Raw genomic sequence first — 16,596 nt, 5'->3', positions numbered from 1 at the left:
CAATAAGCACATAAAAGATGATTCACATTAGCTATTTGGGAAATGCAAATCAGAACCACAATGAGATACCTACCACTTCTCACCCACTAGGATGCCTAAAATAATAAAAAGGTACAGGTAATTCACACTCATTAGGATGGCTAATTAAAAAAAAAAAAAAAAAAACCAGAAAAGAACAAGTGTTGGGCAAGGTATGGAGAAATTGGAAGCTTTGTGCACTGTTGGTGGGACTGTAATATAGTATAACTGCTAAGGAAACATTAAGGAAGTCCCTCAAAAAATTGAAAATAATAAAATTCAGAAATCCCACTTCCTGGTACATATCCAAAAGAACTGAAAGCAGGGGCTCCAAGAGGAATCTGTAAACCCATGTTCATAGGCACAATTCACAACAACAAGAAAGTGGAAGCAATCCAAATGTCCATCGGTAGATAAATAAATTAACTATATATATATATATATATATACACACACATACACACACACATACACACACACACACACACACACACACACACACACACACACACACACACAGAATATTATTCAGCTTAAAAAGGAAATCCTATCACATGCTACAATATGGATGAAACTTGAGGACTTATACTAAGTGAAATAAGCCAGTCACAAAAAAACAAATGCTGTATGATTTCACTTATGAGGTATTTAAAGTAGTCAAATTCATTGAAACAGAAATTAGAATGGTAGGTTACCAGGGGTTAGGGAGAGGGAGAAAAGGGTAGCTGTTGCTCAACAGGTATAAAGTTTCAGTTTTGAAAAATGAAAAAGTTACAGAGATCTGTTTCACAACAATACAAATACACTTGACACCACTCAACTGTACACTTAAAAATGGTTAAGGGAGGGAGGTTTTATGCGAAAGTTCTCATAAGCTTTTACCTCCTCTCTCAACTTTCTGATAAGCTCTGTGTCGTTATGATGGGTTTTGATGAGTTCAGCTTTGCCACTTGCAACAAGGGATGCACTTTCAATTAGATCAGGCCGTAAAGTACCTTGGGCAAGGAAAACCTCCTCTGGTTTCAGGTTCATTTCTCCAATTACTTCATTGGCAATCTACAAACAACAGGAGTAAAACAGCCTTTTAAGAGATGAATTCTTCTAAAAGACAGCAAAATTTTATATTTTCAGCTAAATTTCTTAAAGAGTCTTTTTGCAATATTGACCAGGAGATGAAATCTACCGTGCTCCAAAATAAACTCCTTTAAGAACACATGCTTATAAAAAGAAACGAAATTGAGTTATTTGTAGTGAGGTGGATGAACCTAGAGTCTGTCATACACAGTGAAGTAAGTCAGAAAGAGAAAAACAAATACTGTATGCTAACGCATATATATGGAATCTAAAAAAAAAATGGTTCTGATGAAACTAGGGGCAGGATAGGAATAAAGATGCAGACGTAGACAATTGACTTGAGGACACAGGGAGGGAGAAGGGTAAGCTGGGACAAAGTGAGAGAGTGGCATGGACATACACACACTACCAAATGTAAAATAGATAGCTAGTGGAAAGCAGCTGCATAGGACAGGGAGATCAGCTCGGTGCTTTGTGACCACCTAGAGGGGTGGGATAGGGAGGGTGGGAATGAGACTTAAGAGGGAGGGGGTATGGGGAACATATGTATACATATAGATGATTCACATTGTTATACAGCAGAAACTAACACAACATTGTAAAGCAATTATACTCCAATAAAGATGTAAAAAAAGAGAGAGACAAAATATTAGCAATAAAAAAGTAAAAAAAAACACATTGTCAATGTCAACCAACTATACATTAATAAAATTTTTTTAAAAGTCAAAAAAACCCTCAAAACACATGCTTAATGTGATTCAAAAAGGTATATGAACATTCCCATCAAAAGCCTAAAAACATCTAGCCATTACCCAAAGAACTAAAATCTAATATCAACTGAAAATATCTATTCTTAAGCAGTGAAAACAACAAACTGAAAACATAAGTACATATGTTTTTTAAAAACATAAAACAGTTTTTACTAAGTCAGTATAATAGCAATATATCGTAAAACTCTTAGCCAACAAAAGAATCAAAATTAGTCACAAAATTTGGTTATTTGGTATAATGATAAGGAAAAAAATACTAAAATTCACATCGAAAATAGTACACATTGAAGATATTAAAAAGGTACCTTAACAAAAGTATCCCCAATTATTTTTCTTTTCTCCTCAGGACTCGTAGTCATATTTAAGGTTTTGCTAATTCTCTTTCGTGGAGTTCTGTCTTCATCTGATATTGGTAGAGTTGTTGTTCCATTGTAGAAAGAATGAGCAGCATTTATCACTGGGTAAGAGGAGAGAAGCATGTTTTAAACTAACATGATATTTGAAAATCATAAATGATAGGTCAAACTACAAACAGAAAACCCAGATGGATCCTCTGATCTCCCCGTAATTTGCCTGCATATTCTAGAACTACCAGTAAACTATGACTGACAGAGTCCATACACAGGCACTCACTGAATCTTGTTCCATTAAGAATCGTGTGGCATTAATTCTAGGGCCAGGGACTTCCCTGGTGGCACAGTGGTTAAGATATCATGCTCCCAATGCAGGGGGCCTGGGTTTGATCCCTGGTCAGGGAACTAGATTCCACATGCATGCCACAACTAAGAATTCGCATGACACAACTAAGGAGCCAGCAAGACGCAACTAAGGAGCCTGCCTGCTACAACTAAGACCTGGCGCAACCAAATAAATAAATAAATAAATATTAATTATCTAGGGCCATAATATCACAAATTATGCTAACTGCCTCCCATCTTATTCAGTGCTTCACCACAGCAACAAGCAAAACCCCAACAAGAAGCATTACCCCAAGGGAATCAAAGCAGTGGTACATACACGGGGATCAAAGCCCTCAGAAGTGCACACTGACCAGTCTCTTGAAAAACCGAGATCTATAAACACATATTTAGTGATCCTTGGTTGTCTCTTTATTTTTTTCTGAATTTCAGTTTATTTTTTATACAGCAGATTCTTATTAGTTACCTATTTTATACATATTGGTGTACATAGGTCAATCCCAACCTCCCAATTCATCCCACCCCCGCCAACACCCGCGTTCCCTCCTTGGTGTCCATACGTTTGTTCTGTACATCTATGTCTCCATTTCTGCTTTGCAAACCAGTTCACGTGTACCATTTTTCTAGACTCCACATACATGAGTTAATATACGATATATTTTTTTCCCTTTCTCACTTACATCACTCTGTATGGCAGTCTCTAGGTCTATCAACGTCTCTACAAATGACCCAATTTTGTTCCATTTTATGGCTGCGTAATATTCCACTGTATATATGTACCACATCTTTATCCATTCGTCTGCTAATGGGCATTTAGGTTGCTTCCATGACCTGGTTATTGTAAATAGTGCTGCAATGAACACTGGGGTGCACGTGTCTTTTTCAATTATGGTTTTCTCTGGGTATATGCCCAGTAGTGGGATTGCTGAATCATATAGTAATTCTGTTTTTAGTTTTTTAAGGAGCCTCCATACTGTTCTCCATAGTGGCTGTATCAATTTACATTCCCACCAACAGTGCAAGAGGGTTCCCTTTTCTCCACACCCTCTCCAGCACTTGTTGTTTGTAGACTTTCTGATGATGCCGACCATTCTAACTCATGTGAGGTGATACCTCATTGTAGTTTTGATGTGCATTTCTCTAATAATTAGTGATGTTGAGCAGCTTTTCATGTGCCTCTTGGCCATCTGTATGTCTCCTTTGGAGAATGTCTACTTAGGTCTTCTGCCCATTTTTTGATTGGGTTGTTTTTTAAATATTGAGCTGCATAAGCTGTTTATATATTTTGGAGATTAATCCTTTGTCCGTTGATTCGTTTCCAACTATTTTCTCCCATTCTGAAGGTTGTCTTTTCGTCTTTTTGCCTTGTTTATAGTTTCCTTTGCTGTGCAAAAGCTTTGAAGTTTCATTAGGCCCCATTTGTTTACATTTCCATTACTCTAGGAGGTGGGTCAAAAAAGATGTTGCTGTGATTTATGTCAAAGAGTGTTCTTCCCATGTTTTCCTCTGAGTTTTATAGTGTCTGGTCTTACATTTAGGTCTTTAATCCATTTTGAGCTTATTTTTGTGTATGGTGTTAGGGAGTGTTCTAATTTCATTCTTTTACATGTAGCTTTCCAGTTTTCCCATCATCATTTATTGAACAAACTGTCTTTCCTCCATTGTATATCCTTGATCCTTTCTAATATATTAGTTGACCATAGGTGCGTGCGTTTATCTCTGGGCTTTCTATCCTGTTCCATTGATCTGTATTTCTGTTTTTATGCCAGTACCATACTGCTTTGATGACTGTAGCTTTGCAATATACTCTGAAGTCATGGAATCTGATTCCTCCAGCTCCGTTTTTTTCCGACAAGATTGCTTTCGCTATTTGGGGGCTTTTGTATCTCCATACAGAGATACAGATTTTAAGATTTCTTGTTCCAGTTCTGTAAAAAAAATGCCACTAGTAACCTGATAGGAATTGCACTGAATCTGTAGACTGCTTTGGGGAGTACAGTCATTTTCACAATGTTGATTCCCCCAATCCAACAATATGGTACATCTCTCCATCTGTTTATGTCATCTTTGATTTCTTTCATCAGTGTCTTACAGTTTTCTGAGTAGAGGTATTTTTTTTTCAAATGCACTTTTTTAATAAACATCTTTATTTGAGTATAATTGCTTTACAATGGTGTGTTACCTTCTGCTTTATAACAAAGGGAATCAGTTATACATATACATATGTCCCCATATCTCTTCCCTCCTGCATCTCCCACCCTCCAACCCTCCCTAACCCACCCCGCTAGGTGGTCACAAAGCACCAAGGTATTCTCCCTGTGCTTTGTGGCTGCTTCCCACTAGCTACCTATTTTAAATTTGATAGTGTATATATGCCCAGGCCACTCTTTCCCTTTGTCAGAGCTTAACCTTCCCCCTCCCCGAACCCTCAGGTCCATTTTCTAGTAGGTCTGTGTCTTTATTCCCGATGTGCCTCTAGGTTCTTCATGACCTTTTATTTTTTTTCAGATTCCATATATATGTGTTAGCGTACGGTATTTGTTTTTCTCTTTCTGACTTACTTCACTCTGTATGACAGACTCTAGGTCCATCCACCTCACTAGAAATAAAAAAATTTCGTTTCTTTTTATGCCTGAATAATATTCCATTGTTTATATGTGCCACATCTTCTTTATCTATTCATCTGTTGCTAGACACTTAGGTTGCTTCCATATCCTGGCTATAGTAAATTGAGCTTCAATGAACATATTCGTACATGACTCTTTTTGAATTATGGTTTTCTCAGGGTATATGCCCAGTAGTGGGATTGCTGGGACATATGATAGTTCTATTTTTAGTTTTTAAAGGAACGTCCATACTGTTCTCCATAGTGGCTGTATCAATTTACATTCCCACCAGCAGTGCAAGAGTGTTCCCTTTTCTCCACACCCTCTCTAGCATTTACTTTTTGTAGATTTTGTGATGATGGCCATTCTGACCAGTGTGAGATGATCTCATTGTAGTTTTGATTTGCATTGCTCTGATGATTAATGGTGTTGAGCATTCTTTCATGTGTCTGTTGGCAACCTGTATATCGTCTTTGGAAAAAAGTCTATTTAGGGCTTCTGCCTAGGTTTGGATTGAGTTGTTTGTTTTTTTGATATTGAGCTGTATGAGTTGCTTGTAAATTTTGGAGATTAATGCTTTGTCAGTTGCTTCATTTGCAAATATTTTCTCCCATTCTGAGGGTTGTCTTTTGGTCTTGTTTATGGTTTCCTTTGCTGTGCAAAAGCTTTGAAGTTTCATTAGGTCCCATTTGTTTTTTGTTTTTATTTTCATTTCTCTAGGAGGTGGGTCAAAAAGGATCTTGCTGTGATTTATGTCACAGAGTGTTCTACCTATATTTTCCTCTATGAGTTTGATAGCGTCTGGCCTTACATTTAGGTGTTTAATCGATTTTGAGTTTATTTTTGTGTATGGTGTTAGGGAGTGTTCTAATTTCATTCTTTTACATGTAGCTGTCCAGTTTTCCCAGCACCACTTACTGAAGAGGCTGTCTTTTCTCCACTGTATATACTTTCCTCCTTTATCAAAGATAAGGTGACCATATGTGGATGGCTTTATCTCTGGGCTTTCTATTCTGTTCCATTGATCTATATTTCCGTTTTTGTGCCAGTACCATACTGTCTTCATTACCGTAGCTTTGTAGTAGACTCTGAAGTCAGGTAGCCTAATTCCTCCAGCTCCGTTTTTCTTTCTCAAGATTTCTTTGGTTAATCGGGGTCTTTTGTGTTTCCATACATATTGTGAAATTTTTTGTTCAAGTTCTGTGAAAATTGCCATTGGGAGTTTGATAGGGATTGCATTGAATCTGTAGATTGCTTTGGGTCGTAGAGTCATTTTCACAATGTTGGTTCTTCCAATCCAAGAACATGGTATATCTCTCCATGTGTTTCTATAATCTTTAATTTCTTTCATCAGTGTCTTATAATTGTCTGAATACAGGTCTTTAGTCTACTTAGGTGGGTTTATCCCTAGATATTTTATTCTTTTTGTTGCAGTGGTAAATGGGAGTGTTTTCTTTATTTCACTTTCAGATTTTTCATCATTAGTGTATAGGAATGCAAGAGATTTCTGTCCATTAATTTTGTACCCTGTTACTTTACCAAATTCATTGATTAGCTCTTGTAGTTTTCTGGTAGCATCTTTAGGATTCTCTATATATAGTATCATGTCATCTGCAAACAGGGACAGCTTTACTTCTTTTCCGATTTAGATTCCTTTTATTTCTTTTTCTTCTCTGACTGCTGTGGCTAAAACTTCCAAAACTATGTTGAATAAGAGTGGTGAGAGTGGGCAACCTTGTCTTATTCCTGATCTTAGTGGAAATGCTTTCAGTTTTTCACCACTGAGGACGATGTTGGCTGTGGGTTTGTCATATATGGCCTTTATTATGTTGAGGAAAGTTCCCGCTGTGCCTACTTTCTGGAGGGATTTTATCATAAATGGGTGTTGAATTTTATCATAAGTTTTGCCTGCATCTATTGAGATGATCATATGGTGTTTCTCCTTCAATTTGTTAATATGGTGTATCACATTGATTGATTTGCATATATTGAAGAATCCTTGAATTCCTGGGATAAACCCCACGTGATCATGGTGCATGATCCCTTTAATGTGCTGTTGGATGCTGTTTCCTAGTATTTTGTTGAGGATTTTTGCATCTATGTTCATCAGTGATATTGGCCTGTAGTTTTCTTTCTTTGTGACATCTTTGTCTGGTTTTGGTATCAGGGTGATGGAGGCCTTGTAGAATGAGTTTGGGAGTGTTCCTCACTCTGCTATATTCTGGAAGAGTTTGAGAAGGATAGGTGTTAGCTCTTCTCTAAATGTTTGATAGAATTCACCTGTGAAGCCATCTGGTCCTGGGCTTTTGTTTGTTGGAAGATTTTTAATCCCAGTTTCAATTTCAGTGCTTGTGATTTGTCTGTTCATATTTTCTATTTCTTCCTGGTTCAGTCTTGGAAGGTCATATCTTTCTAAGACTTGGTGCATTTCTTCCAGGTTGTCCATTTTACTGGCATATACTTGCTTGTAGTACTCTCCCATGATCCTTTGTATTTCTGCTGTGTCAGTTGTTACTTCTCCTTTTTTGTTTCTAATTCTATTGATTTAAATCTTGTCCCTATTTTTCTTGATCAGTCTGGCTAATGGTTTGTCAATTTTGTTTATCTTCTCAAAGAACCAGCTTTTACTTTTATTGCTCTTTGCTATCGTTTCCTTCATTTCTTTTTCATTTATCTATGATGTAATCTTTATGATTTCTTTTCTTCTGCTACCTTTGGGTTTTTTTTATTCTTCTTTCTCTAATTGCTTTAGGTGTAAGCTTAGGTTGTTTATTTGAGATGATTCTTGTTTCTTAAGGTAGGATTGTATTGCTATAAACTTCCCTGTTAGAATTGTTTTGCTGCATCCCATAGGTTTTGGGTCATCGTGTTTTCACTGTTATTTGTCTCTAGGCATTTTTTGATTTCCTCTTTGATTTCTTCACTGATCTCTTGGTTATTAAGTAGTGTATTGTTTAGCCTCCATGTGTTTGTATTTTTTTACAGATTTTTTCCTGTACTTAATATCTAGTCTCATAACATTCTGGTAATAAAAGATACCTGATACGATTTCAATTTTCTTAAATTTACTACGGATTGACTTGTGACCCAAGATATAATATATCCTGGAGAATGTTAAATAAGCACTTCAGAAGAATGTGTATTCTGTTGTTTTTGGATGGAATGTCCTATAAATATCAATTAAGTCCATCTTGTTTAATGTATCATTTAAAGCTTGTGTTTCCTTATTTTCAGTTTGGATGATGTGTCTATTGGTGAAAGTGGGGTGTTAAAGTACCCTACTATTATTGTGTTATTGTCGATTTCCTCTTTTACGGCTGTTAGCATTTGCCTTTTGTATTGAGGTGCTCTTATGTTGGATGCATAAATTTTTACAATTGTTATATCTTCTTCTTGGATCAATCCTTTGATCATTATATAGTGTCCTTTGTCTCTTGTAATAGTCTTTTTTTTAAAGTCTATTTTGTCCGATATGAGAATTGTTACTCCAGCTTTGATTTTCATTTGCATGGAGTATCTTTTTCCATCCCCTCACTTTCAGTCTGTATGCATGCTTAGGTCTGAAGTGGGTCTCTTGTAGACAGCATATATACGGACCTTGTTTTTGTATCCAATCAGCCAGTCTATGTCTTTTGGTTGGAGCATTTAATCCATTTACATTTTAGGTAATTATCGATATGTATGTTCCTATTACCATTTTCTTAATTGTTTGGGTTTGTTATTGTAGGTCTTTTCTTTCTCTTGTGTTTCCTGCCTAGAGAAGATCCTTTAGCATTTGTTTTAAAGCTGGTTTGGTGGTGCTGAACTCCCTCAGCTTTTGCTTGTCTGTAAAGGTTTTTATTTCTCCATCAAATCTGAATGAGATCCTTGCTCTGTAGAGTAATCTTGGTTGTAGGTTTTTCTCCTTCATCACTTTAAATATGTCCTGCCACTCCCTTCTGGCTTGCAGTTTCAGCTGAAAGATCAGCTGTTAACCTTAAGGGGATTCCCTGGTGTGTTATTTGTTGTTTTTCCCTTGCTGCTTTTAATAATTTTTCTTTGTATTTAATTTTTGATAGTTGGATTAATATGTGTCTTGGCATGTTTCTCCTTGTATTTATCCTGTATGGAACTCTCTTTGCTTCCTGGACTTGATTAACTATTTCCTTTCTCATATTAGGGAACTTTTCAACTATAATCTCTTCAAATATTTTCTCAGTTCATTTCTTATTCTCTTCTTCTTCTGGGAGCCCTGAAATTCGAATGTTGGTGCGTTTAATGTTGTCCCACAGGTCTCTGACTGTCCTCAATTCTTTTCATCCTTTTTTCTTTATTCTGCTCTGCAGTAGTTATTTCCACTATTTTATCTTCTAGGTCACTTATCCGATCTTCTGCCTCAGTATTCTGTTATTGATCCCTTCTAGAGAATTTTAAATTTCATTTATTGTGTTGTTCATCACTGTTTGTTTGCTCTTTAGTTCTTCTAGGTCCTTGTTAAACATTTCTTATATGTTCTCCATTCTATTTCTAAGATTTCTGATCATCTTTACTATCATTATTCTGACTTCTTTTTCAGGTAGACTGCCTATTTGCTCTTCATTTGTTAGGTCTGGTTGGTTTTTACACTGCTCCTTCATCTGCTGTGTGTTTCTCTATTTTCTCATTTTGCTTAACTTACTGTGTTTGGGGTCTCCTTTTTGCAGGCTGCAGGTCTGTAGTTCCCGTTGTTTTTGGTGTCTGTCCCCAGTGGCTAAAGTTGGTTCAGTGGGTTGTGTAGGTTTCCTGGTGGAGGGGACTAGTGCCTGTGTTCTGGTGGATGAGGCTGAATCTTGTCTTTCTGGTGGGCAGGTCCACGACTGGTGGTGTGTTTTGGGGTGTCTGTGGCCTTTTTATGATTTTAGGCAGCCTCTCTGCTAATGGGTGGGGTTGTGTTCCTGTCTTGCTAGTTGTTTGGCACAGGGTGTCCAGCACTGTAGCTTGCTGTTCATTAAGTGAAGCTGGGTCTTCGCACTGAGATGCAGATCTCTGGGAGATTTTTGCCATTTGATATTATGTGGAGCTGGGAGGTCTCTTGTGGACCAGTGTCCTGAAGTTGGCTCTCCCACCTCAGTGGCACAGCCCTGACGCCTGGCTGAGGCACCAAGGCTCAGAATAAAATGGAGAAAAGAAAGAAAGAAAAGAAAGAAAAAAAAGAAAGAAAGAAGATAAAATAAAGTAAAATAAAGTAATTAAAATAAAAAATTATTTAAAAAAATTTTTAAGTAATTAATAAAAAACAAAAACACACACACAGATGCCTAGGACAAATGGTAAAAGCAAAGCTATAAAGACAAAATCACACACAAAAGCATACACATACACACTCACAAAAAGAGAAAAAGGGAGAAATATATATATATCCTTGCTCCCAAAGTCCACCTCCTCAATTTGGGATGATTCGTTGCCTATTCAGGTATTCCACAGATGCAGGGTACTTGAAGTGCATTGTGGAGATTTAATCTGCTGCTCCTGCTGCTGCTGGGAGAAATTTCCCTTTCTCTTCTTTGTTCACACAGCTCCTGAGGTTCAGCTTTGGCTTTGCACCCGCCTCTTCATGTAGGTCACCTGAGGGCCTCTGTTCTTCACTCAGACAGGACGGGGTTAAAGGAGCAGCTGATTCGGGGGCTCTGGCTCACTCAGGCCAGGGGGATGGAGGGGTACAGAATGCGGAGCGAACCTGCCACGGCAGAGGTCAGAGTGACGATGCACCAGCCTGAGGTATGCAGTGTTCTCCCAGGGAAATTGTCCCTGGATCACGGAACCCTGGCAGTGGCAGGCTGCACAGGCTCCCGGGAGGGACGGTATGGATAGTGACCTGTGCTCGCACACAGGCTTCTTGGTGGCTGCAGCAGCAGCCTTAGCGTCTCATGCCTGTCTCTGGGGTCCACGCTGCTAGCCGCCTGAGTACAGGTCTTTTAACTGCATTGGTAGGTTTATTCCTAGGTATTTTATTTGTTGTAGTGGTGAATGGAATTCTTTCCTTAATTGTTCTTTCTGATCTTCTGTTGTTAGTGTATAGGAATGCAAGAGGTTTCAGTATGTTGATTTTGTATCCTGCAACTTTACCAAATTCATTGATTAGCTCTGGTAGTCTTCTGGTAGCATCTTTAGGATTTTCTAAGTATAAGTATCATGTCATCTGCAGCGACAGTTTTACTTCTTCTTTTCCGGTTTGTATTCCTTTTATTTCTTTTTCTTCTCTGGTTGCCATGGCTAGGACTTCCAAAATTATGTTGAATAACAGCAGCGAGAGTGGACATCCTTGTCTTGTTCCTGATCTTAGAGAAAATGCTTTCAGTTTTTCACCATTGAGAATGATGTTTGCTGTGGGTTTGTCGTATATGGCCTTTATTATGTTCAGATAGGTTCCCTCTATGCCCACTTTCTGGACAGTTTTTATTCTTAGCATAAATGATGTTGAATTTTGTCAAAAGCTTTTTCTGCATCTATTGAGATGATCATATGGTTTGTATTTTTCAAGTTGTTAATATAGTGTATCACATTTATTGATTTGTGTATATTGAAGAAGCCTTGAAACGCTGGGATAAACCCCACTTGATCATGGTGTATGATCCTTTTAATGTGCTGTTGGATTCTGTTTGCTAGTATTTTGTTGAGGATTTTTGCATCTACATTCATCAGTGATATTGGTGTGTAATTTTCTTTTTTTGTTGTATCTTTATCTGGTTTCGGTATCAGGGTGATGGCGGCCTCATACAATGAGTTTGGGAGTGTTCCTTCCTCTGCAATTTTTTGGAAGAGTTTGAGAAGGATGGGTGTTAGCTCTTCTCTAAATGCTTGAGAGAATTCACCTGTGAAGCCATGTGGTCCAGGACTTTTGTTTGCTGGAAGATTTTTAATCACAGTTTCAATTTCTTTACTTGTGATTGATCTATTCATATTTTCTATTTCTTCCTGGTTCAGTCTTGGAAGGTTATACCTTTCTAAGAAGTTGTCTATTTCTTCCAGGTTGTCCATTTTATTGGCACAGAGTTGCTTGTAGCAGTCTCTTAGGATGCTTTGTATTTCTGCCGTGTCCATTGTAACATTCCCTTTTTCATTGCTAATTTTATTGATTTGAGTCCTCTCCCTCTTTTTCTTGATGAGTTTGGCTAAAGCTTCATCAATTTTGTTTATCTTCTCAAAGAAGCAGCTTTTAGTTTTATTGATCTTTGCTAGCATTCCCCCTTTTTTTTCATTTATTTCTGATTTGAAAATGATTTCTTTCCTTCTACTAACTGGGTTTTGTTTGTTCTTCGTTCTGTAGTTCCTTTAGGTTTAAGATTAGATTGTTTATTTGAGATTTTTCTTGTTTCCTGAGATAGGATTGTATTGTTATAAACTTCCCTCTTAGAACTGCTTTCGTTGCATCCCATAGGTTTTGGATTGTCGTGTTTTTGTTGTCATTTGTCTCTAGATATTTTCTGATTTCCTCTTTGATTTCTTCAGTGATCTCTTAGTTATTTAACTTATTGTTTAGCCTTCATGTGTTTGTGTTTTTTAACATTTTTCTCCCTGTAAGTGACTTCTAATCTCATAGCAGTGTGGTCGGAAAAGATGCTTCATATGATTTCAATTTTCTTAAATTTACCAAGGCTTGATTTGTGACCCAAGATGTGACCTAACCTGGAGAATGTTCTGTGTGCACTTGAGAAGAAAGTGTAATCTCCTGTTTTTGAATGGAATGTCCTATAAATATCAATTAACTCTATCTTGTCTATTGTGTCATTTAAAGCTTGTGTTTCCTTATTAATCTTCTGTCTGGATGATCTGCCCATTGGTGTAATGAGGTGTTAAAGCCCCTCACTATTACTGTGTTACTGTCAATTTCCTCTTTTATAGCTGTTAGCATTTGCCTTATGTACTGAGGTGCTCCTATGTTGGGTGCATATATATTTATAATTGTTATATATTCCTGGATTGCTCCCTTAATCATTATATGGTGACCTTCCTTGTCTCTTGCAACATTCTTTATTTTACAGTCTATTTTATCTGATATGAGTATTGCTATCCAGCTTTCCTTTGGTATTCATTTGCATAGAGTATCTTTTTCCAACCCCTCACTTTCAATCTGTTTGTATCTGTAGGTGTGAAGTGGGTCTCTTGTAGACAGCATATATATGAGTCTTGCTTTTGTATCATTTCAGCGAGCCTGTGTCTTTTGGTTGGAGCATTTAATCCATTCACGTTTAAGGTAATTATCGATATGTATGTTTCTATTAACGTTTTTTTAATTGTTTTGGGTTTGTTTCTGTAGGTCCTTTTCTTCTCTTGTGTTTCCCACTTAGAGAAGTTCCTTTAGCATTTGTTGTAGAGCTGGTTTGCTAGTGCTGAATTCTCTTAGCCTTTGCTTGTCTGTAAAGCTTTTGATTTCTCCATCGAAATCGAATGTGATCCTTGCTAGCTAGAGTAATCTTGACTGTAGGTTCTTCCATTTCATCACTTTAAATATATCATGCCACTCCCTTCTGGCTTGTAGATTTTCTGCTGAGAAATCAGCTGTTAACCTTATGGGAGTTCCCTTGTATGTTCTTTGTCATTTTTCCCTTGTTGCTTTCAATAATATTTCTTTGTCTTTAATTTTTGTCAGTTTGTTTACTATGTGTCTCGGCGTGTTTCTCCTTGGGTTTATCCTGCCTGGGACTCTCTGCGCTTCCTGGACTTGGGTGGCATTTTCCTATCCCATGTTAGGGAAATTTATGATTATAATCTCTTCAAATATTTTCTCGGGTCCTTTATCTCTCTGTTCTCCTTCTGGGACCCCTAAAATGTGAATGTTGGTGCATTTAATGTTGTCCCAGAGGTCTCTTAGTCTGTGTTCATTTCTTTCCATTCTTTTTTCTTTATTCTGTTCCACAGCAGTGAATTCCACCATTCTGTCTTCCAGGTCACTTATCTGTTCTTCAGCCTCAGTTATTCTGCTACTGTTTCCGTCTAGTGTATTTTTCATTTCAGTTATTGTATTGTTCATCTGTTTGTTCTTTAATTCTTCTAGGTGTTTGTTCTTTAATTGTTCTAGGTCTTAGTTAAACATTTCTTGGATCATCTCAATCTTTGCCTCCATTCTTTTTCCAAGGTCCTGGATCATCTTCACTATCATTATTCTGAATTCTTTTTTTGGAAGGTTCCCTACCTTCACTTCATTTAATTGTTTTTCTGGGGTTTTATCTTCTTCCTTCATCTGATACACAGTCCTCTGCCTTTTCATTTTGTCTATCATTCTGTGAAGGTGGTTTTTGTTCCACAGGCTGCAGAATTGTAGTTTTTCTTCCTTCTGCTCTCTCTCCAAACCCCACACTCCAGAGGCCCCCCTTTGGCCGTGGTGCCTCTCCCCTTCCACAGAGGTCCTAAGCAGAGGCCCCGCCCCATGCTTGAACATCACCCTGCCTAGGCCCTGCCCCGAAGGTCTTTTCTGGCTGCATGTGTCCTGAGCCTAGCCCCCGCCTCCCACTCAAACGTTACCCCTGGCTGTTCTTTTAAAGAGCAAAGAATTTAAAAAACTAGGATCTTTATTTGGTAGCAAGGCTGAACAATTGGTGGGCTTCACTGTAAGATGCCAAGGCACCTGGCTACTTCACTGGAGAACACCAGTGAATTTGTGGGTCTTTCTCTTAAGCTGGCCAATTACGCAGAGAAGACACCTCCAATTTCCAGCTTATCAGCACTGTGATAGTTTGAATAGAGGAAGTGGCAAGGGGGAGGGAGATACCATTCAGTACATAAGATTTTTACTTCATCTTACTTCCACCCTCAGCTATGCCTGGTATTGAGATGCCCAAGAACAAAATCTCTCTTGTTTAGCCTAAAGTTTGTAGAGAATAAATCCACAGTCTTCTGATAAGGAGGGATAGCAGCAGTGTGTTCCTGTTTTAAGGAAAAAGGATCTGCTTCTCAGATTTTTAACCAATCCATTTTAGGCTAACCCAGTGAACCAGGTACCATAGGGGAGTCAATGTTCACAACTTTTGAGCCTACACGTAAGTCTTCTGTTTTGTTGGCTTCCTTCCCTCACCCCACACCCCAAGGTTTTGGAGTCCTCCATTCTACTGTGACAGTTAACAAGGACAGATGCAGGTTTTTGTGGAGCTGAAACTTAAACAACTTGGGGGTCCTCTTCAAGAAAAAGAATAACAAATCAGGAGAGGGAGAAGATGGCGGAAGAGTAAGACGCGGAGATCACCTTCCTCCCTGCAGATACATCAGAAATACATCTACATGTGGAACAACTCCTACAGAACACCTACTGAACGCTGGCAGAAGACCTCAGACCTCCCAAAAGACAAGAAACTCCCCACGTACCTGGGTAGGGCAAAAGAAAAAAGAATAAACAGAGACAATAGAATAGGGACGGGACCTGCACCAGTGGGAGGGAGCCGTGAAGGAGGAAAGGTTTCCACAAACTAGAAGCCCCTTTGCGGGCGGAGACTGCGGGTGGCGGAGCGGGGGAGCTTCGGAGCCATGGAGGAGAGCGCAGCAACAGGGGTGCAGAGGGCAAAGTGGAGAGATTTCCGCACAGAGGATCGGTGCTGACCAGCAGTCACCAGCCCCAGAGGCTGGTCTGCTCACCTGCTGGGGCGGACGGGGCTGGGAACTGAGGCTCAGGCTTTGGTCTGAGCGCGGGGAGAGGACTGGTGGTGTGAACACAGCCTAAAGGGGTTAGTGCACCAAGATTAGCCAGGAGGGAGTCCAGGAAAAGTCTGGACCTGTCGAAGAGGCAAGAGACTTTTTCTTCCCTCTTTGTTTCCTGGTGCGCGAGGAGAGGGGATTAAGAGCGCTGCTTAAACGAGCTCCAGAGACAGGTTCCAGCCACGGCTATCAGCACTGACCCCAGAGACAGGCATGGGACGCTAAGGCTGCTGCTGCCGCCACCAAGAAGCCTGTGTGCGAGCACAGGTCACTCTCCACACCTCCCTTCTGGGGAGCCTGTGCAGCCCGCTACTGCCACGGTCCAGGGATCCAGGGACAACTTCCCCAGGAGAACACACGGCACGCCTCAGGCTGGTGCAACGTCATGCCGGCCTCTGTCGCCGCAGGCTCGCCCCACACTCCACCCACACTCCGACCCATCCCTCCCCCCAGGCTGAGTGAGCCAGAGCCCCCCGAATCAGCGGCTCCTTTAACCCTGTCCTGTATGAGTGAAGAACAGACACCCTCCGGCGACCTACACGCAGAGGCGGGGCCAAACCCAAAGCTGAACCCCGGGAGCTGTGCGAACAAAGAAGAGAAAGGGAAATCTCTCCCAGCAGCCTCAGGAGCAGCAGATTAAATCTCCACAATCAACTTGATGTACCCTGCATCTGTGAAATACCTGAATAGACAACAAATCATCCCAAACTGAAGAGGTGGACATTGAGAGCAAGATTTATGATTTTTTCCCCTCTTTCAATTTTTGTGACTGTGTATGTGTAGGCT

At 39.3% G+C, this 16,596-nt stretch overlaps 1 protein-coding gene across 2 annotated transcripts in view; it reads right to left on the bottom strand.

The window, feature by feature from the left end:
- Window positions 1-16,596, bottom strand: part of GMPS (guanine monophosphate synthase) — a 114,279-nt gene that overhangs the window by 13,381 nt on the left and 84,302 nt on the right. For both annotated transcript variants that reach the window (XM_060149875.1, XM_060149874.1), the window contains 2 exons: window positions 2,168-2,319; window positions 901-1,074 (listed from right to left, as the gene is read on the bottom strand). In XM_060149875.1, the coding sequence (XP_060005858.1) occupies window positions 901-1,074; window positions 2,168-2,319 (326 nt within the window). The remainder of the gene's footprint in view (window positions 1-900; window positions 1,075-2,167; window positions 2,320-16,596) is intronic.

This window comes from Lagenorhynchus albirostris, chromosome 5 (assembly GCF_949774975.1).
Source record: "Lagenorhynchus albirostris chromosome 5, mLagAlb1.1, whole genome shotgun sequence".
Taxonomy (NCBI): domain Eukaryota; kingdom Metazoa; phylum Chordata; class Mammalia; order Artiodactyla; family Delphinidae; genus Lagenorhynchus; species Lagenorhynchus albirostris.
This window is presented reverse-complemented; position numbering and strand designations above follow the sequence as displayed.